Raw genomic sequence first — 16,513 nt, 5'->3', positions numbered from 1 at the left:
AAAAGAAGGGGAGGAAGAAGGGTGGGAGGATTGTTACTAAATGAGGCATTGTTTCTCTTTTGTTCCGAGTGGTGGATTTGGGGGAGGCTTTTTTGCCTATAATTTATTTCTACTCTAAATGTTTTGACTTCGGTTAATTATTAAGAAGCCTGAAATATTGTGGCTGTTGTGACGAAAAAGTTGGTCTCAAGACAACAGAAAGTAAAACAGTTAGATGAAGTAGTAAAATGAAGACTTGCCTTTTTCAAGCTTCTGTAAACGCATGACATAGTGACAAAGAAACTGAAGTGAGGATTATACAATATTTCAACTGCCAGTATAAACAGTATCTTGCCAATCACTTTCTTTATTCTTTTTGATTCCTGTAGAGGTTTACATTGTCTCTATTTAGGAGATTGTTCTCTATAAGAACTGTGTTCAGTTTTAAATGAAACCAAATTAATGTGATTATAAAACTGCTCTTTTAGTATATGAATATGTGACACTCTACTGCTGAGAGTGTGCATATTGAAGAAAAAATCATTACAGAAAGTAGAAAAGTAAATATAAAAGATAAAATTAATGAGATTTTTTTTTTTCAGTTATGTTGACCATACTGGGTAAAGGCTACACTTTTCCAGAATGAATTATAAGAAGTCCTTTATTTTTCTTGCATGTTGGATTGGATTCTGTGTAGGCATTTGTGAGTATTCTAAAGACAGATAAAAAAGTTATTTAATATTTATGTTCATTTGTGGGAAAGTCCCAAACAGTGAAACCAGTATAGCTGGAATAGTTATAAAAAAGGAAAAAATTTACTTTTTTTGTGAGGATTTTGCTCATTGGAGTGAGAATTGCTTAGTGGCTTCTGAAAGCCACAATGAAGAACATCCATATTGCAATTCAATAGACTAAAGTAACTGCATGCTTGTTGTTGTTTCCTTAATGTTTCCACAGTCTTGTCAATAAAGTATTATAATATATAATAAAGCACAAAATATTATGAAAGCTGGGTAAGTTCTTTCTGTAAGAATACTTGACTAATTCCAGTTGGATTATTGCTCTGGTAATATATGTTCTGAATAACAAGGGAGTAACATTACTCTGAAACCAAAATGTTGTTCAAACAGTGAAGTAAGACTAAATATATTTAATATAAAGCAAATACTACTTGACTACCCTCTTTCATAACTTTATTGCTTCCCCTTCCTGCCTTCATTCCACCTTCTGGCTAACATTGCAAGGACAGTAGGTGATTATAGTGTGAAGGGCGTCTGTAGGTGCCTGTACTCCCTCTCTAACTCTGGAATCTGTGAGCCAACTTCAGCAAACCTTTGCAGAGGGATGAAAAAATTAACCAGCTGGGTATCAGACAGAAACAAAAGCTCTTTTTAAAGTTCCCTGACAACTAAGGAGATCCAGTGTGACTTTGCACAATAGAAAATAGCTGAAAATCTACCCCAAAGAGAGCCCTTAGAAATATTTCAGTCATGGAGAAAGCTTGAACCAGAGTGTGCATCCACTGTGAGATGAAGTCAGTGGAAAACAACCGCTACAAGTCCTCTCATCCCTCCCACCCCTTTCTTTTCTCTGTCCTCAGCAGGGTCTGACAGGCTTCAGGGCCCTGCTAATGCGTGTTCTTTGGAGGTAGAAATCTTTGAGACCAACAGAAAAATTTTCTTTGTGGAATTTGTAGCAGCTCTCTTTGAGCAGTATAACATAAAAGGGCAAAGCAAAGTCCTCTTCTGTAATGAATAGATATTTTTTAAAAGGCCAGACTGAGCAATTAAGGCAATGTCAGCAGCACACATCTTAGTAGCTGTCAATCTAAGAAACTAATTCAGGAAGCAACCAATAATCCAGTGGGGTATTCTTGATTCGTTTTTCCACACAGAATAATTTATAGATGAAAAACCATAGTGCATGGTTTTAGCATAATGCCAGGCCATGGTCTTGCTTTTCCTTGGTGACTACATGCTTACCCCTTCCAGCCCCAAATCCCTCAGCATGCTGCTGACCTTGAGTTTGGGTTTCGTGGGGTCAGCTGCCCTGCTGGAGCTGGCAGAGGGGGCAGTGGTTATAGCTGTGGCTGGGCTCCCTAGCGGAGGGGAGCTGCCAAGGATGCTCTCCTGGCACTGTGACTGACACAAATGCTCCCTCACAAAGACAAAGGGTCACTTAGCTGGGTTATATAACAAACTTTTTCTGGTTTATAGCTAGTAGTTGTTCAAGGAACGGAACACTATGACATTAAGTTAAAAAGGCAAACTTTCCTACTGGCAAGGTTAATATTAGATAAATTTAAAACTTAGTGTGTGGTGGATCCTTACAGACTCAGTGGTCAAAGTCCGTTGTCTCTTTTTTTTTTCTTGATGCTGTCTTTGCTAGATCTGTTTGATGGAGAGAGATAAATAACAACAGGAGAGAATGCCTCTGACTGGATATTTTAATAACAGGTGAGACTTGGCATAACAGACTCTACTTATGGTATTTTGTAATTTATTGCCATCTAAATTTGGCACATCACCTTTGCAATGTAGTAAAATGTGATTGAAAAGTCAATCCTTACTATTTAGAGTGAAAACAAAATGACACATTTATTATAATACCTATGATACATTCTATTAGAGTTTTACAAAGTTGTTCCACCAAATGAAATAATCAAATATAAAAATCAGATTTCATTTTTTTATCCTGTTGATTTTTTTATGCTTGATGTTAATCTGAATAAGGGGCTTCAATAAAACAGCTATTAAAATCTCAGCATCAAACAGACATTTTTTGCTTGATCACTTTAAGCTGTGAACTTTGCTTACAAAATCAAAACAATTATGAACTGGGTGTACCTAATACGAGCTGTTACTTCATTAAAACTTGCTTCAGCTTGTAGTGCAAACAGAATGAAGCAAACAAGGCATTAGAGCTATCATTAGATATGTCATTTATAGTTACAAAGGAATTTCCACACGTTGAGGCTTAAAGGTGCCCAGTCATAACATGCATTATTTTTCATCCTACTAGGAGAAAAAAATGAATCCTGGTGTTAAATTATAAAACCAGCTATATAACTACACTGCAGCTTCCATGGCTCATACTGCAATAATGCAGTTGCTTAAATATGGGAATTCCTAGGGGAAAAAAATACCATGCAGAGAGATACTTGAGCTTATTAGAAAGCTTAGAGTTTCTTTTATCCCTTTAGGATTTCTTTTCTTGCACTTCCTTTCTGAAGCTAGATGTTGGGACTACTGTACTTAGTGAAGGTGTTCCCTTTAAACTGAACTGCCCAAGCCACTTTCCCAGTGGAGAGGAACTGCTGCTTTTGAAGTCTGCAGAGGGGCTTTCAGAAGCTTTAGGCTCATATCTAGCTTCCTTTGTTCCACAGAGTCTGTTTACTTGACTGTAAATAAAGTGCCATTTACAGACAGAAGTTAGGAAGTGGATTTTTACTTGCCCGACCAATCTCTCATCATGATCATTAGGTCACAAAGTAGAAGTCTGTCACCAAAAGCTATTAAAATCCAGATAGTGAATTAGTTTTCTTTATTTCAAGATTCTTAAATTATCAAAGTTCATTGCCTGAAGGCAGCAACAGATACAGAATCGTTCCAGCCTGGAATATACAGTACTTTGAACCTAGATGCTTCAATGATTGGCACCCTTTTAATCCATAAGAGACCCTCTTATTTTGCACAGGCTTAAAATAGGTCTAAAGGAAACTTAGAATTTTCTCTTTTTTTGGCTGCAAATGCTTGAGTTTCTTTTTATGGATACTGTATAAAGATAGATGTACAAAATGTATAAAAGCTGTCCTTATAGTGTAAGCACTATATCAGAGGGAGGAAAATGGCAGGAAAAATACCTACTATATTATTGCCAGTATATACTTGCTAAGCCCAGCCAACTAAGATTTGTGTGGAGTAGATCTAAAAAAATCTGCTGACGATTATAAAAATGTGGAATTTAAAATGTGACTGAAATATGCTAAAACTAGGCTGATCTGTAAGAACACTGCAGACAACAGTGTATCTTCAGAGGCTGGGTTTTATGATTGCTTTTTTTTGTTCTTCTCTTTTCACTGTCCTTGACTGGCTGCCTGTCCAGAAAGTGAACATGATAGAGTCAGATTTGAAGAGACCTGTGATCTGGCAGACACCTCTCCATTGTTCCAGCTGTGCATTTTTGCTCTCAAAGAGCAGCGCTCTGATGCTGCACTAGTGCAAATTATTTAAAATAAGAAAATCAAGCCCCAGTGGTAAATGGGAAGGATGGATGAAATGGTTCAGTGAGAAGAAAGCCATGGAAAGAGAAAAAGGACATTGCTTCTGTAAGCTGTGGTGAAGCCCAGGGAAGCTACATGGAGCTGAAGCTTCCCAGTGCATGGACAGGTGCATTATTCCTTGCTCCTTGGAATAAGCCCCCATCTTGGAGAAAATAGGACCACAGAGGGTGGCCCTAGAAGGTTCAGGGATGGAGGTTACACACTGGTGGGAGTTTTTGAGGACAAGGGAGGAGATGAACAGGCAACACATAACCTACCACACATTTTGCTGACCCCACCTGTCTTGTCACAGCACCCCAGGGGAATTTGAACCATGGGGACTTTCCGTCAGGCTGTTGGCTGTCATACCTGCTCCCTGTATTTTCACCCAGTTCTGGAGGAAACTTTTGCCCTGCCTGTAGCATTTAACAAAACTTTCACCTTGGACATAAATTAAAAACATCTTCCATGTATTTGCATCAAAGTTGTCCAATGCACTCAGCAATGTAACCATTTGGCTTGCAGTATGATTTGCTAATAAGTAACAGTCCAGAGAGTCAAGAGTTTTTCTCTAAATGTCGCTGGATTTTGGGTCAGACTGGAACTGTTCATCATTCTATATTGCTTTCATCTCTTTGAAAGCCAGCATTTATTTTCATGTGCAACATATAATGTGGAGAGTTCTTCTTCAGTATTTTCATGTAGGATGTTGCTGTGTTATAGTCTCCTTTGGCCTCTTGAGAAAGGGAAACTGCTAAATCATGCTTGATTTCTGACTGAGAATAATACAATTTAGCAACAGACACAAAAAAAACCTCTCAGGATATGACATGCAAAAATGTTTATATAAAATATAAGTATATTAGGATCACAAAGGAATTACTGGCAATTGTCGATTACTATCTCAATACACTGTTCCTTGTCCTCAAAACCCAGACATAAACTGTGATTATATGAGGTTGTGTTTAGTGTCAAAAGGCTTGCAAAATACAGGGCAATGAGTCTGTACACATTCTTTTCTCCAGTCTTAAACAGCTTGACTCAAGAAATATATTTCTCTCTAAGGATGTTTCTCAAGAAACTATACTTCTAGCAGTGGGTGACTTCTAGCTTTCCAGAGGCTGACTGTAGATGTGGTTGTTTGAGATAACTAATGTATGACTTCCTGTTTGAATTTGTGGTAAAAAAAGTAGTAACTCTTTTACTGTTGTATTTAGTCTTCTGCTAGTGATATTCCTGTTTTGAATTCTGTGGGCAAGGATACAAAATACATTGAGACTTTCTACAGGTCATGAACTTTTTCTGCAAACCTGTGTGATTTTAGTATTTTCACTATGATTTTATTATCATTATTGCTATTACAATTCAGCTACTGTGATGGGCTGTTTCATGCTGATATAAACCCTGTTAACCTCTCTTCCAAAGCTGCTCCTGGGACCTAGGAGAAAGTGATACCAACAGTAAGCTCTCTGCCCATCAAAACTAGAGAAATGGTTAGAATTTGAGATTATATTTTTAAGATGCCATCTCTCCATAAAGTATTCTTGTTGTAAGGGATTATTGAAAAAGCTTCTTCTTTACTACACAGTGACTCATACTAAATGATTGTGGTGAGGCATATTTGTGTGTAAAGCAGATAAAACTCATTCTGTCTGGGCACACAGGAAGGGAGGGGAAACATGAGGGACATTGTTTAACCCAAGAGCAGCTCTGTGAACCTGCCTCATCTGGAAACCTCAGAGAGTAGCTGAGGTCATGATTTCTTCCATCATTGCCATTTTTGGAGGCTTTTCAGGAGCTCTAAGGTGTTTCTCAGCTGGGCTGTAGCTTGTTCCTGGAATCCCACTGCTGTCTCAGTCCTTCCACCTCCACTCTGGGGAAGCAGTTACCTACTCACAGCAGAGTCCCTCAGGGCAGTCTGGTCTTTTTCCTGCAGCTCCCCCAGTGCATATTCTCCTAGGTATCCTCCAACAGTTCTTGATCAGAAAAACAATCAGGCCCTTTATGGATGAAGAGTGGGCCCCCCTGTCCTACAAAATCGACTTCGTCCCTAGTCCACATAGCTGGTTCCTTCCAAAATGGCGTGGAATGGCATGCCGTTATTCCCAGGCACGTAAGTGCCCAAGAAAAAGCAATTAAGAACAAAACCATAGCTAAGTAGAATTGCAGTGTTAAATGTCACGATTTATTAATGCTGTTCTACCTTGCATGTTTGTAGTTCTAAGTTTTCCTGTTTGGACAACTGTTCAGACTGTTTGGACTGAAAACAAAGGCTTCTGGCATGATAATGAAATGACTCAAAAATTTAGGTTTTCTGATGCAGCAGATAATCTCATTTTTATTCCAGTGCCACAAACTCAATTATAAACAATGTTAGCAGGTACAGTGAGGCCATTTTGTTTGAGCACGAAAATTGAGGTGAATGGAGTTGCATCCTGCTGGTAGATGGTCACAAGTGCTGTTCCAAGGTTCAGTTTTGCTTTGATATCTCCATTGCCTGGATGAGGGGATCCAGTGCACACTCAGTCAGATTTTGGGTGACACCAAGTTGGATGGTGAGAGTGTTGATCTGCTGGAGGGCAGGAAAGGCTCTGCAGAGGGATCTGGGCAGGCTGGATCATGGCTGAGGCCAGTGGTGTGAGGTTTAACAAGGCCAAGTGCTGGGTCCTGCCCTTGGGTCACAACAGCCCCAGGCAGCTCCACAGGCTGGGGCAGAGTGGCTGGAAAGGACCTGGGGGTGCTGGTGACAGCAGCTGAACATGAGCCAGGCTGTGCCCAGGTGGCCAAGAAGGCCAATGGCATCCTGGCCTGGATCAGCAATGCTGTGGCCAGCAGGGCCAGGGCAGGGATTGTCCCCCTGTGCTGGGCCCTGCTGAGGCCACACCTCCAGTGCTGTGTCCAGGGCTGGGCCCTCACTGCAGGAAAGGCCCTGAGGGGCTGGAGAGAGTCCAGAGAAGGGCAATGGAGCTGGGGCAGGGTCTGGGGCACAGGTGCTGTGAAGAGCAGCTGAGGGAGCTGGGGATGTTGATCCTGGAGAAAAGGAGGCTCAGGGGGGACCTCATCACTCTCTACAGCTGCCTGAAAGGAGGCTGTGGCCAGGTGGGGGTCAGCGTCTTTTCCCAGGTAACAACCAATAGTACAAGCAGAAATGAGATCAAGTTGCACCAGGAAGTTTTAAACTGAAATTAGGAAAAATTTCGTCTTGGAAAAGGTTGTCAAGTATTGAAGCACTCTTCCCATGGAAGTGGTGGAATCACCATCCCTAGAAGTTTCCAAAACATGTGTAGTTGTAGCCCTTAGGGACATGGTTTATTGGTGGATTTGGCTTTGGGACATGGTTTATTTGGTGGTTGAGTAAGGTTCTTTCAACCCTGTGATTCTAGTGTACCTCAGCAGGCTGTTGATGTGTTTGCTGTGCCATAAGCCTAACTTATGCCTGAAGGTAAAGGAGGATAACAGACCTGTCAATCACACTTTTTTTTTTTTTGCCTCTATTCAGCTAAAACATTCCCATTAGTAATGCTGCAACTTTTGTTAAGACAAACAGTGAATGAATCACTGATCTTTACCCACAGTAATACAACACACATAAAGAGTGCTAGAAGAGGCATTTGGCATGGCCAGGGTACTGTGGCAAAATCACTGCTTTTTCAAGCATGTGTCAAAGGCTGTGTTTATTTTCTTCTGTTGGGGGAGCTGTCATAGATGAACAGCCTTTTTCACTGAGATCAAAATTCTTCTTTAATTGCTTCTGTTATAATCATAATCTTTCTGTTAGCAGGCATTCTTCATAACTGCTGTGAAGCCTACAATGTTGGGCTCCTGGAAGCAAAAATATTTTCTGGTCCACCAAGAGAGCAGTTTGGATATGCAGTTCAACAGTTTATAAATGAACAAGGCAAATGGTAAGCATTTTGAATGGGTTGGTTTAGGTCCAACTAAAAGGTTAAGTAAAAAAATGTTGCAACTCTTAATATTTCTTTTATAATTCCACATCTCGTTTGAAGGGATTCTGGCTAATTTGTCTTTATATTTCAGCTATCTTTTTACAAAGAAATACTTAATGTTATTAAACCAAAAGTTGAGATATTCTAAAAGTGCGTGCATGTGATGGTTCATGCTTTTTTACTTAACACCATGTCTTTCCTTAACCTGAGGTCATTCTTATGGTAATTTTTTTCTTCATCTCCAATACTCTAATTTCCTTAGGCTTACATTTTCTCTAGAATTTTAACTTGCATTTCATTCCTTTGTGTACCCAGAGCATCTTTGTTGCTCTTTATGCTCTTTTATACTCTTTATTTTAATATGTGGGTATTTCCCCATTTTAACATTTTTAAGATCAAAACAAATTATTAGGCCTAGTGAGTTCTAATTATTAGTATTAAAATTAAACTAAATGGATATAATTTTGTGTCTGATACAGTATTAACTGTTTGCCTCGCAAGGGATGGTGTATTTAGATGTTTATAACACAATCATAGCAAAGTATTGTTTGCAAAATCTCTTCAGCTACAAAATTTGACCTGAAGTCCTCTGTTGCCACAACATTGGGCTTGATGAGCAATTAGTAAAATATTTTTTCTAGTAATGTTGGTTTCAAGAAGAACTTTAACGTATTATTGGGAGTAAGCGCATTTAGTAGAAAACACAGTGTTTCCTCTTCTGCAGCCTCAGCAGGCACAAATCTTCAGGTGTCTTTATGTGTAAGGACTGTAAGTCTTAGAAAGCTGTTGAGAACTACTGAACTCTTCAGTGGCTGTTTGTGTATACATGGGTTTAAGTCTGGAGCAGAAAGGTCCACCAGATTGTACATATTATGGTATGCTGAGATACTTCGGACCAGTCATCCTCCATGGACAGGAACTGTGTCAGAACCCAAATAGCCACAAAATGGAAGTTCTGCTTTTCTGACAAAACCCTCAGGAACTGCACTTTTTTTCAGTAACGAGAAAGAAAGATGTCACACAAGAAAGTGTATTTTTCCATTAAAATTTGGAAAAGTGGCACAGAGTGACAGAGGCAGCTGAGAGGTTTGTGACCACGCCGCTGCCATCGGCTGCACGCACACACATACAACCCCGACTTCCCAGAGGTGTTGTCTTCCAGGGACCAGGAGACACAGCCAGAGCAGAGCAGAGCAGAGCTGTAGCCTCTGAATTAATACCTTGGCATTTTCTCTCCCTCAGCTGAGTAGGCTTCCAACCTACCCCCACTCTTCATCTGATGCTGTGGTGGCTTCTCGCTGCATTTCTGCCTGCTTTAATTACGTGTTTAGTCACCCATAGATCAGACATCTCTTTAAAAAAAAAAAAAAGGGCAACCAAACCCCCCTCCCCCCCCAAGTTCTGTGTAAAGCCATTGAAGGAGAACGTGTGTCTGTACTGAACTGAACATTTTGGCTTCATACATGGAGAAGTTTTTGTGTTTTATACTTCTAACAAGTTTTTCTGTAGGCTTGCAGAAGAAGCAATAGCTGCCTGATCCATTCAAGCTATTTATGTTTTATATTTCCCTCTTTTAGTTTTGCTTCTAATATAAAAACTCCTCCACTACCACTTTCTCGGATAATGTGTGCTGGATAGAAGGAAAAAAAAAGTAACTTCATTTTAACTTTTCCTACCTTACAGAATCATGGAATCATTTAGGTTGGAAAACACTCTTATGACCATGGAGTTCAACAAATCTTCTCCTAAGTATATGAATATTTTGAATCTGGTAAACTTTTCTGTATGTAGGCACTTCACCATTAGTTCTTTCCCGGCATGTTGTCTGATGTATCTCCAAAAATCAGGGAAATTTTATCAGTTTGTGTTCAAGTAACAAGGACTTGTTAGACACTCTTCAGTGAAGAAAAGCCCTTTTCAGTCTTCCACTCAAAAAATCATTAGGCAAGCTTAAAAAAAAGAGTGAGTCATGTTCTACTGTCTTGTTCTCTTAATTTCTAGGCTATTTTATTTTTCTGGGGACAATAGAGCTTTATCTTGTATGCGTTATTAAAAAACAAACAAACAAAAAAAATTAAAACCCAAAACAAAAAACCCAACCAAGCAGACAAAAAATAAACCCCAACCCAAACAGAACATTCAATCTCTTTCAAGTTGTTCAGTAGAGTTGTTTTCTCCTATGAGCCATGCGGAGGCTGCGATCCATGCGCAGAGTTCTTGTTGACATGGCTGAACTGGGAACAAGATAAACAGTCTAAGATAAGATCAGGGTGATTTTTCTGTCTGAGGGGAGCATTTATCATCATATGCTTTTGTGGAGAGATCGTCACTGTGCAGCAAGAATGTGATGTATCAGAAAACTCTGTCCAGGCACAAAGAATGGGGCTGCTCACCACACCATGTGCTTACTGGGGTGCCATCTCTCCCCAGAAGAGATTATCCAGAATCTGAGCTCCACCAGAAATTCTGTCACTTCCTAGATTTTGCTTAATAAGTTCACAGGGTGCTATATAAAATACAGCTTTAAAAAACCTCCTGTATTCAAAGAGTAGAAAGGAGAGCTACAGAAATATAGCACATGTCAGTTATGTTATTCAGCAGTATTTCTGGGAAGTGCATCTCCTGAGGCAGTAAGAACAAAAGAAAAGATAAAGAGAGAATTTTTGCAAATTGTTACTGGCTTTCACTTTTTCTTGGAGATGAGTTCAGAGAGAAAAGGGAAGACAGTCCAAAAGGGAATGCAGGACTATTGGAATCTGGCACATGTTGGGACACTGTGGCACAAACCACCAAGGAAGACTGTTTGTGTTAGAGCAGACGATCCAGGATAATTGGGCACTAATCCACTGTGCATTGATGAGCCTTGATGGTGTGTGATGCTCATAAATAAGCACAAACTTGCAAGTCAAGCACAGCTCAGGCTTTTCAGAGTTTCTGATGGGAATTTTAAAACAGGAACTCTTTAATGAATTCGAGGAAAATTGTGAATACCAATGAAATTCATCAATTAGAAAAGCAGTAGGCCACACAAGAAATTAGCCACCGCAGAAACATAATTTAGTTTATACTGTGGTTCTCCCTGTCAAGAGATCATCTGCATCTGAATCTTAAATTTAAACTAAAATTTCTGTTATTTTATAATCTTTTAGAAAGCCACATTGTATCCTATAAAGTTCATCTTGAATGTGCATTCCCTTAACAGCAGCTTACAGTACAGTCTTCAGAGATAACCATATATACCCCATGTTGAGAGTTGGTTTTATAGCTGTCTCAGGTGAGGAAGATTGAAGCAGTTGCAGATAGCTGTGAAATGCTTTTTCTTACACACGTGTCTTCAGACACATGCTCAGCTGTGTCTGTGTGCTTAGAATATGCATTTTTAAAAATTATTTTGGTTTTGAAGTTTTTGGAATTTTTGTATTAAAATATTTTGTTTCATCTCACATGTCAGTAATGACACAATATACAGTGCACTTACTGATGATGTATGTCATAATTATTGCACTACCAAACGTAGTTTTAAAAATCATTGCCTAATTCTCACTGGTCACCAAATATAGTGGCCTTTCTCCTGATGATCTGTGCGGCCTTTTCAGACCAATAAGATATTTTGTCAGAAAGACACATTTCTGTATGAACTTCTATTGAAATCAGTACATTTTCAAAGCTTTCTGATTTTAATGAGGAAGGCCATTTCTTTTGAGGATGGTAATTTTTTGATTTTTTTTTTCTCCTAACAGAAGCTGCCATTGTTGCAGCTCTGTCTTTTCAGTGCCAGAACCACTGCTAATGCTGAGTTCTTTACCCAGTTTTGTTTTCCCTGACTGCATGCACCACAGTTTGCCCTTTTCCTGCTTGGAAAAGCTCTGCCTTCTTTTTTCTAGGACTTCTGAGTTTGTCACTCAAATTCTCTTGCCATAGCTCACTGTAGTTTTTGAACTTCTGATTCTTGTTGAAAGGATCAAAAGTTTTAGATGGTGCAAGTGCTTTAGTGTGCGCAGTGAAGTGTCTATGAGCATGAAGAGTTTTCTGGTCTCCATATCTACTCACCATTTCCTGTAATTGTAGGAAAAAGGCCAGATGGTCTAAGAGGTTCTTTCTGTTCTTATTTTCCTATTAACCATCTTCATGTTTAGAAAACAAAACACAATGCGACACAATAAAAAGCAAATATATAAGAAAAGAGAGAAAAAAAAAAAAAACAGAAAATACAAAACATGCTCTGACAACAGCTGGGAATTCAGCCCTTTACTATGAATTTGGATTTTGCTTTCTGCTACATCACAGTTTGCTGATTACTAACTTTGTCATGGTGTAATTTCCCAGAAATAATTCCTGTTGCACTTTGATCTGCCACTCCTGCAGCTTGTGTGGTAAGGTCTTGCTGCTGAACTTCATATCACTTCCTAGTGCCATTGCTTTGTATACAGTGTTGGAGAATGATTAGGGAGATGAATAATAACATCAGTAGCAATATTACATTATACTCACTATAGTATTTTGTAAAGATGGTCTGCAAGGACATATAAAGAGGTTTTGTAAAAATAAATATTTGACTCATGGCTGAAAAAGAGCCTTAATTAATACATTATACATGATACAGTTTATTTGGAAACAAGCATTTTCAAGTATTTTAGTACTGCTTTCTTGCATTCTTTCTTGATATATTCTGTTTCGCTTTGTCTCATGTATCCTGTCTAATTACAGTAAAAAAAAAAAGTAGTTAGCAGGATGCTAGCCAGATACTCCCTTGCTGTCTTCACTTCTGATGTTTCAGAAAGATACACATGCATTTTCCCAGAGCAGTGTTGTGTAACTCCCTACTGCAATGGTTTATGTTAATTTTGAAAGGCAAGTAGGACTTCTGATTTCTTACGTAGATTAGGGCTGGTATTAAATATAAAGTAAGGCAAAGAATACAAAAGAAATAGAAATTTTGTTATTTCCTAGAGCCTTTAGGGCTGGCAAAAGTAGGGGGCTAAGCTTGGCAGAAGTCAGTTAATAATTTTTTCTCAGGCATGTATTGACAACAGGTTAGACTAGTTAAGTCAAATAATGCAATGGGTTTAATAGCTCTGTTGACTTCTGAAAATCACCATCAGTAACAGTCAGTTCTAAGTGGGAATTCTGTGTATGGAGTGGCATTTTTTGGCCTGCAATATAGGTATGACATTGAGTTTCACAGACTATGCAAATCTACAAGGAATACAGAAAAAATAATTAATAAAATAAGTCCCACTAAACTGTGAGGAGTGCAAGGCAAATGAAAGACAAAATTAAATTTCTTTACTTGGCATAGATTTAAATCTGGATTTAAAATGAGTAAAGTTCATCTTGTTTTGTCTTACATTTTTCTGTTTGTACCATGCAGTAACGCCAAGGTTGGTTTCAGGGGTACCAATAGCAAAATTATCTTGTGAATATCAAGTTTTAGAAGCGATAGTTTCTTGGTATAAGTGCATGTCTGGATTGCAGTTAATGTTGAGGGCAGAGAAAATGGGAGGCAAATAATGCCCATGGAATGAGCAAAAGTATGCATGCTGAAAAGCAGAGAACAGCTTTTAGTAAACACCAGAGCAGGGATGATGTTTGTCTCGATGCCAGTAGCAGGGGTGGAACTTGGAGTGAGCTTGGATTTAGGCTTGGATTTGGGGTCAGCTAGTGCTCAAACTTTTGTTCCTCTTCTCCCTGTCACTCACTTTTCTTGTGAGTGAAACTGTGTGCTCTGGGCTCTCAGGAAAACCTGTGGCTGCAGAGCTGTGCCAGCACAACACAGAGATTCACAGTGAGTTTCTTACTAGATGGGAGTAGTTTCAGTGGGTATTTCCAAGATACAAGGCCATTCTCTGAACAGTAGCTGTCATCCTGCAAGGACTCCGAAATATGTTTATCTTCTGGGAAACTTAGAAAAAAAAAAGTGCAAGTGTTTATAAATGTACACAGTGCAATGTTCAGCCTGACAGTTAATACTGGAAAGCTGTTCCCGTTTCAGATATTGCACACACAGTGTTGCCATCCATTTTAAAGTTGTTTCCTCTTTCCACAAAAAGTCCTAACACTTCTCTCCCATCAGCCCAGTTAGCATTTTATATTCCTGTACCCAACTCAGTAGTACCTAGCAAGCTAACAACATGTCTTCCTCCTCCTTCTTCCTCCCACTATTGACCAGCTCCAGCCCTCTGTGTCACTGCAAGTATTTGCAGATTATGTTATCTGTTGGCACATGACCAGTGCAGTAGCTGCTTGTGAGCTCTATTTGTTTGGTCCTGAGCTGTGGCAGTTCTGGTTTCCACTGTGCTGAAAAGGCTCAGAAACACTCATTAAAAAAACAAGAAAATCAGAGGCCTCCTCACAGCTACTGCAATATTTTTGTTTTAGAGATATGTTTGTATGAAGCTAAGTTGCATATTTAGACATGCTAGAAGTACACAAAGTCCTGTTCTTGCTGCCTGCATGATCACCCTTTTCCAACAAGGTAATTGAGAAAGAGTTAGGCATTGTTAAAATATCCAGACACACAAGAAAGAGAATCTGAAACCAAACTCTCAGCTGAACTGGTAAAATAATGTTATTTGTGTTTGATGAAAGTGAAATAAACTTAAAAAGAAATTGCAGTTTAGCAGTATTTTCTCTGAGCAAACTAGAGAAAAACTCTTTCATGTGCATCTAAAACTCTTTTTTGTCATAACCACTTTATTCAAACTAACATCACAGCAGTAAAATCAGATGATCCCTAGGAAGTTAACAATATATATAGAAATTTCTTTAAAATATAAAAATTTTACAATTTTTTTAATAGCACCAGGTATAAAGGTATAGGTTAGATACCTATAAAATTTTAGAGAATAGCAATTTTGCTCTGAACAACCTACTGATGGACTAAAAAAAGATGATTTCTAATTTAATTCAATATTCTGTATTGGGGCTCCATTGCTTGTCTTCCTACAGTCTCCAAAATGCATTACTTACTGCCATGGATTGTTCTGTTTGAAAATAAAGTCATGTTGCTGCTGGAGCAAATACCCATAGTCCCTGCTTTTCAATAATTTGCTTTATTTTTAATAACTCTTGAGTTCATCATTTAGAGACTTTTGATAAAAGAGAGGTGTTCTTAAGCAGTATTCCAAGAAGGTGAACTAAATAGTTTTGTGAAGGCTTTCAGATAAAAATTAAGAGTCTTGAGGGCCAGAAGTTGGGGGGAAATCTTATGGTATATGAACAAATGAGTCAGAGAACATGAATCACTTTGTGTTGCAGGCAGAATTATCATAAGTATTAACTTTCTTGTACAGGATTACAGACTTAATGCAGCAGATTGTTACCACCTGCAGTATTTTCTTTCTGACTCAGTGTTATCAAGGTGTGGTAGTGCTCAAGATCAGACATAAGTGTTTTATTGTTGCTAAGCAGATCCTGTAGAAAATGCTTCTTATCAGTTAAAAGAATAACCCAAAAGGAATCAGTTAACCATTAACTGATAGAATAGTAAGTAATATGTATCTCAATCCCCAACACATATATTTCTACATTTTTATGTGTCTATATATATTAGAACCTTCACTGTATTTCTTCTGACCTACGACATAATGTCACATTGAAAATGCTACACTTGTCGGCGGCAGATGAATCCCCAAAGGCCCTCCCATTCTTCTTCTCCACCAAAGCTGCCCCTGGTGAATCCAGTGCGGTGTATTGACATGCAAGTAAAGCTTCTGAACAGTTCTGGAGAGGACTCCCACACCTGAATGCCTTGGGTGCTCATGAGAGCCTCTCTACCTGTTACCTATAGTGTGCTATGCAATGCTGCTGAACTTTTTCAGTATCATTTAGGACATAATCAAGTTCCTTTTCCTTTAGGTTGTTGGTTGGTTCACCCTGGAGTGGCTATCCTGCGAACAGAACTGGAGATATATATGCATGTCCTGTTGGTGTCTCCAAAACCACATGCAAAAAATTGAATTTACAAGGTATGTTCTAACTAACGGTGTCTTGCCACACTTGTTAAGTTTTCCCCTGTGTGTGTATGAGGCCAGTCTACCTTATTAAAACTTTTCTTAACTAGCAATCTGCATAATCTCAGATTCTGTGAAGGTGTGTGTGTGTGCTGCAAGGCCTCAGTGCTGATGAGACGTGTCTGTCTGAGCAAAAATTGGTGCCTGCCACCGGACCTAGGCCAGGTGGTGCCAGCTGCTGGAGACACTGGGGTCTCAGTGTCACCCTCTGGAGCACCTGGGGTCCTTACCCTCCAGCCAAGGGGCAGGAACACTGTGGGTCCCAGAGCCAGTGGCTAGTGGGCACAGGGCTCCATGCTGGCAGGTGCTTGCCC

General features: G+C 39.2%; 2 protein-coding genes across 2 annotated transcripts in view; one reads left to right on the top strand and one right to left on the bottom strand.

Moving 5' to 3' along the window:
* Positions 1-16,513, bottom strand: part of MOCS2 (molybdenum cofactor synthesis 2) — a 119,845-nt gene that overhangs the window by 48,648 nt on the left and 54,684 nt on the right. The window lies entirely within an intron of this gene.
* ITGA2 (integrin subunit alpha 2) overlaps positions 1-16,513 on the top strand; it is a 68,429-nt gene that overhangs the window by 10,674 nt on the left and 41,242 nt on the right. Inside the window, exons 2-3 of the mRNA XM_054283128.1 lie at positions 8,022-8,145; positions 16,045-16,154. Of these exons, the coding sequence (XP_054139103.1) occupies positions 8,022-8,145; positions 16,045-16,154 (234 nt within the window). The remainder of the gene's footprint in view (positions 1-8,021; positions 8,146-16,044; positions 16,155-16,513) is intronic.

This window comes from Melozone crissalis, unplaced genomic scaffold (genome assembly GCF_028551555.1).
Source record: "Melozone crissalis strain CALT ecotype California unplaced genomic scaffold, PUWL_Pcris_2 ptg000005l_1, whole genome shotgun sequence".
Taxonomy (NCBI): Eukaryota; Metazoa; Chordata; class Aves; order Passeriformes; family Passerellidae; genus Melozone; species Melozone crissalis.
This window is presented reverse-complemented; position numbering and strand designations above follow the sequence as displayed.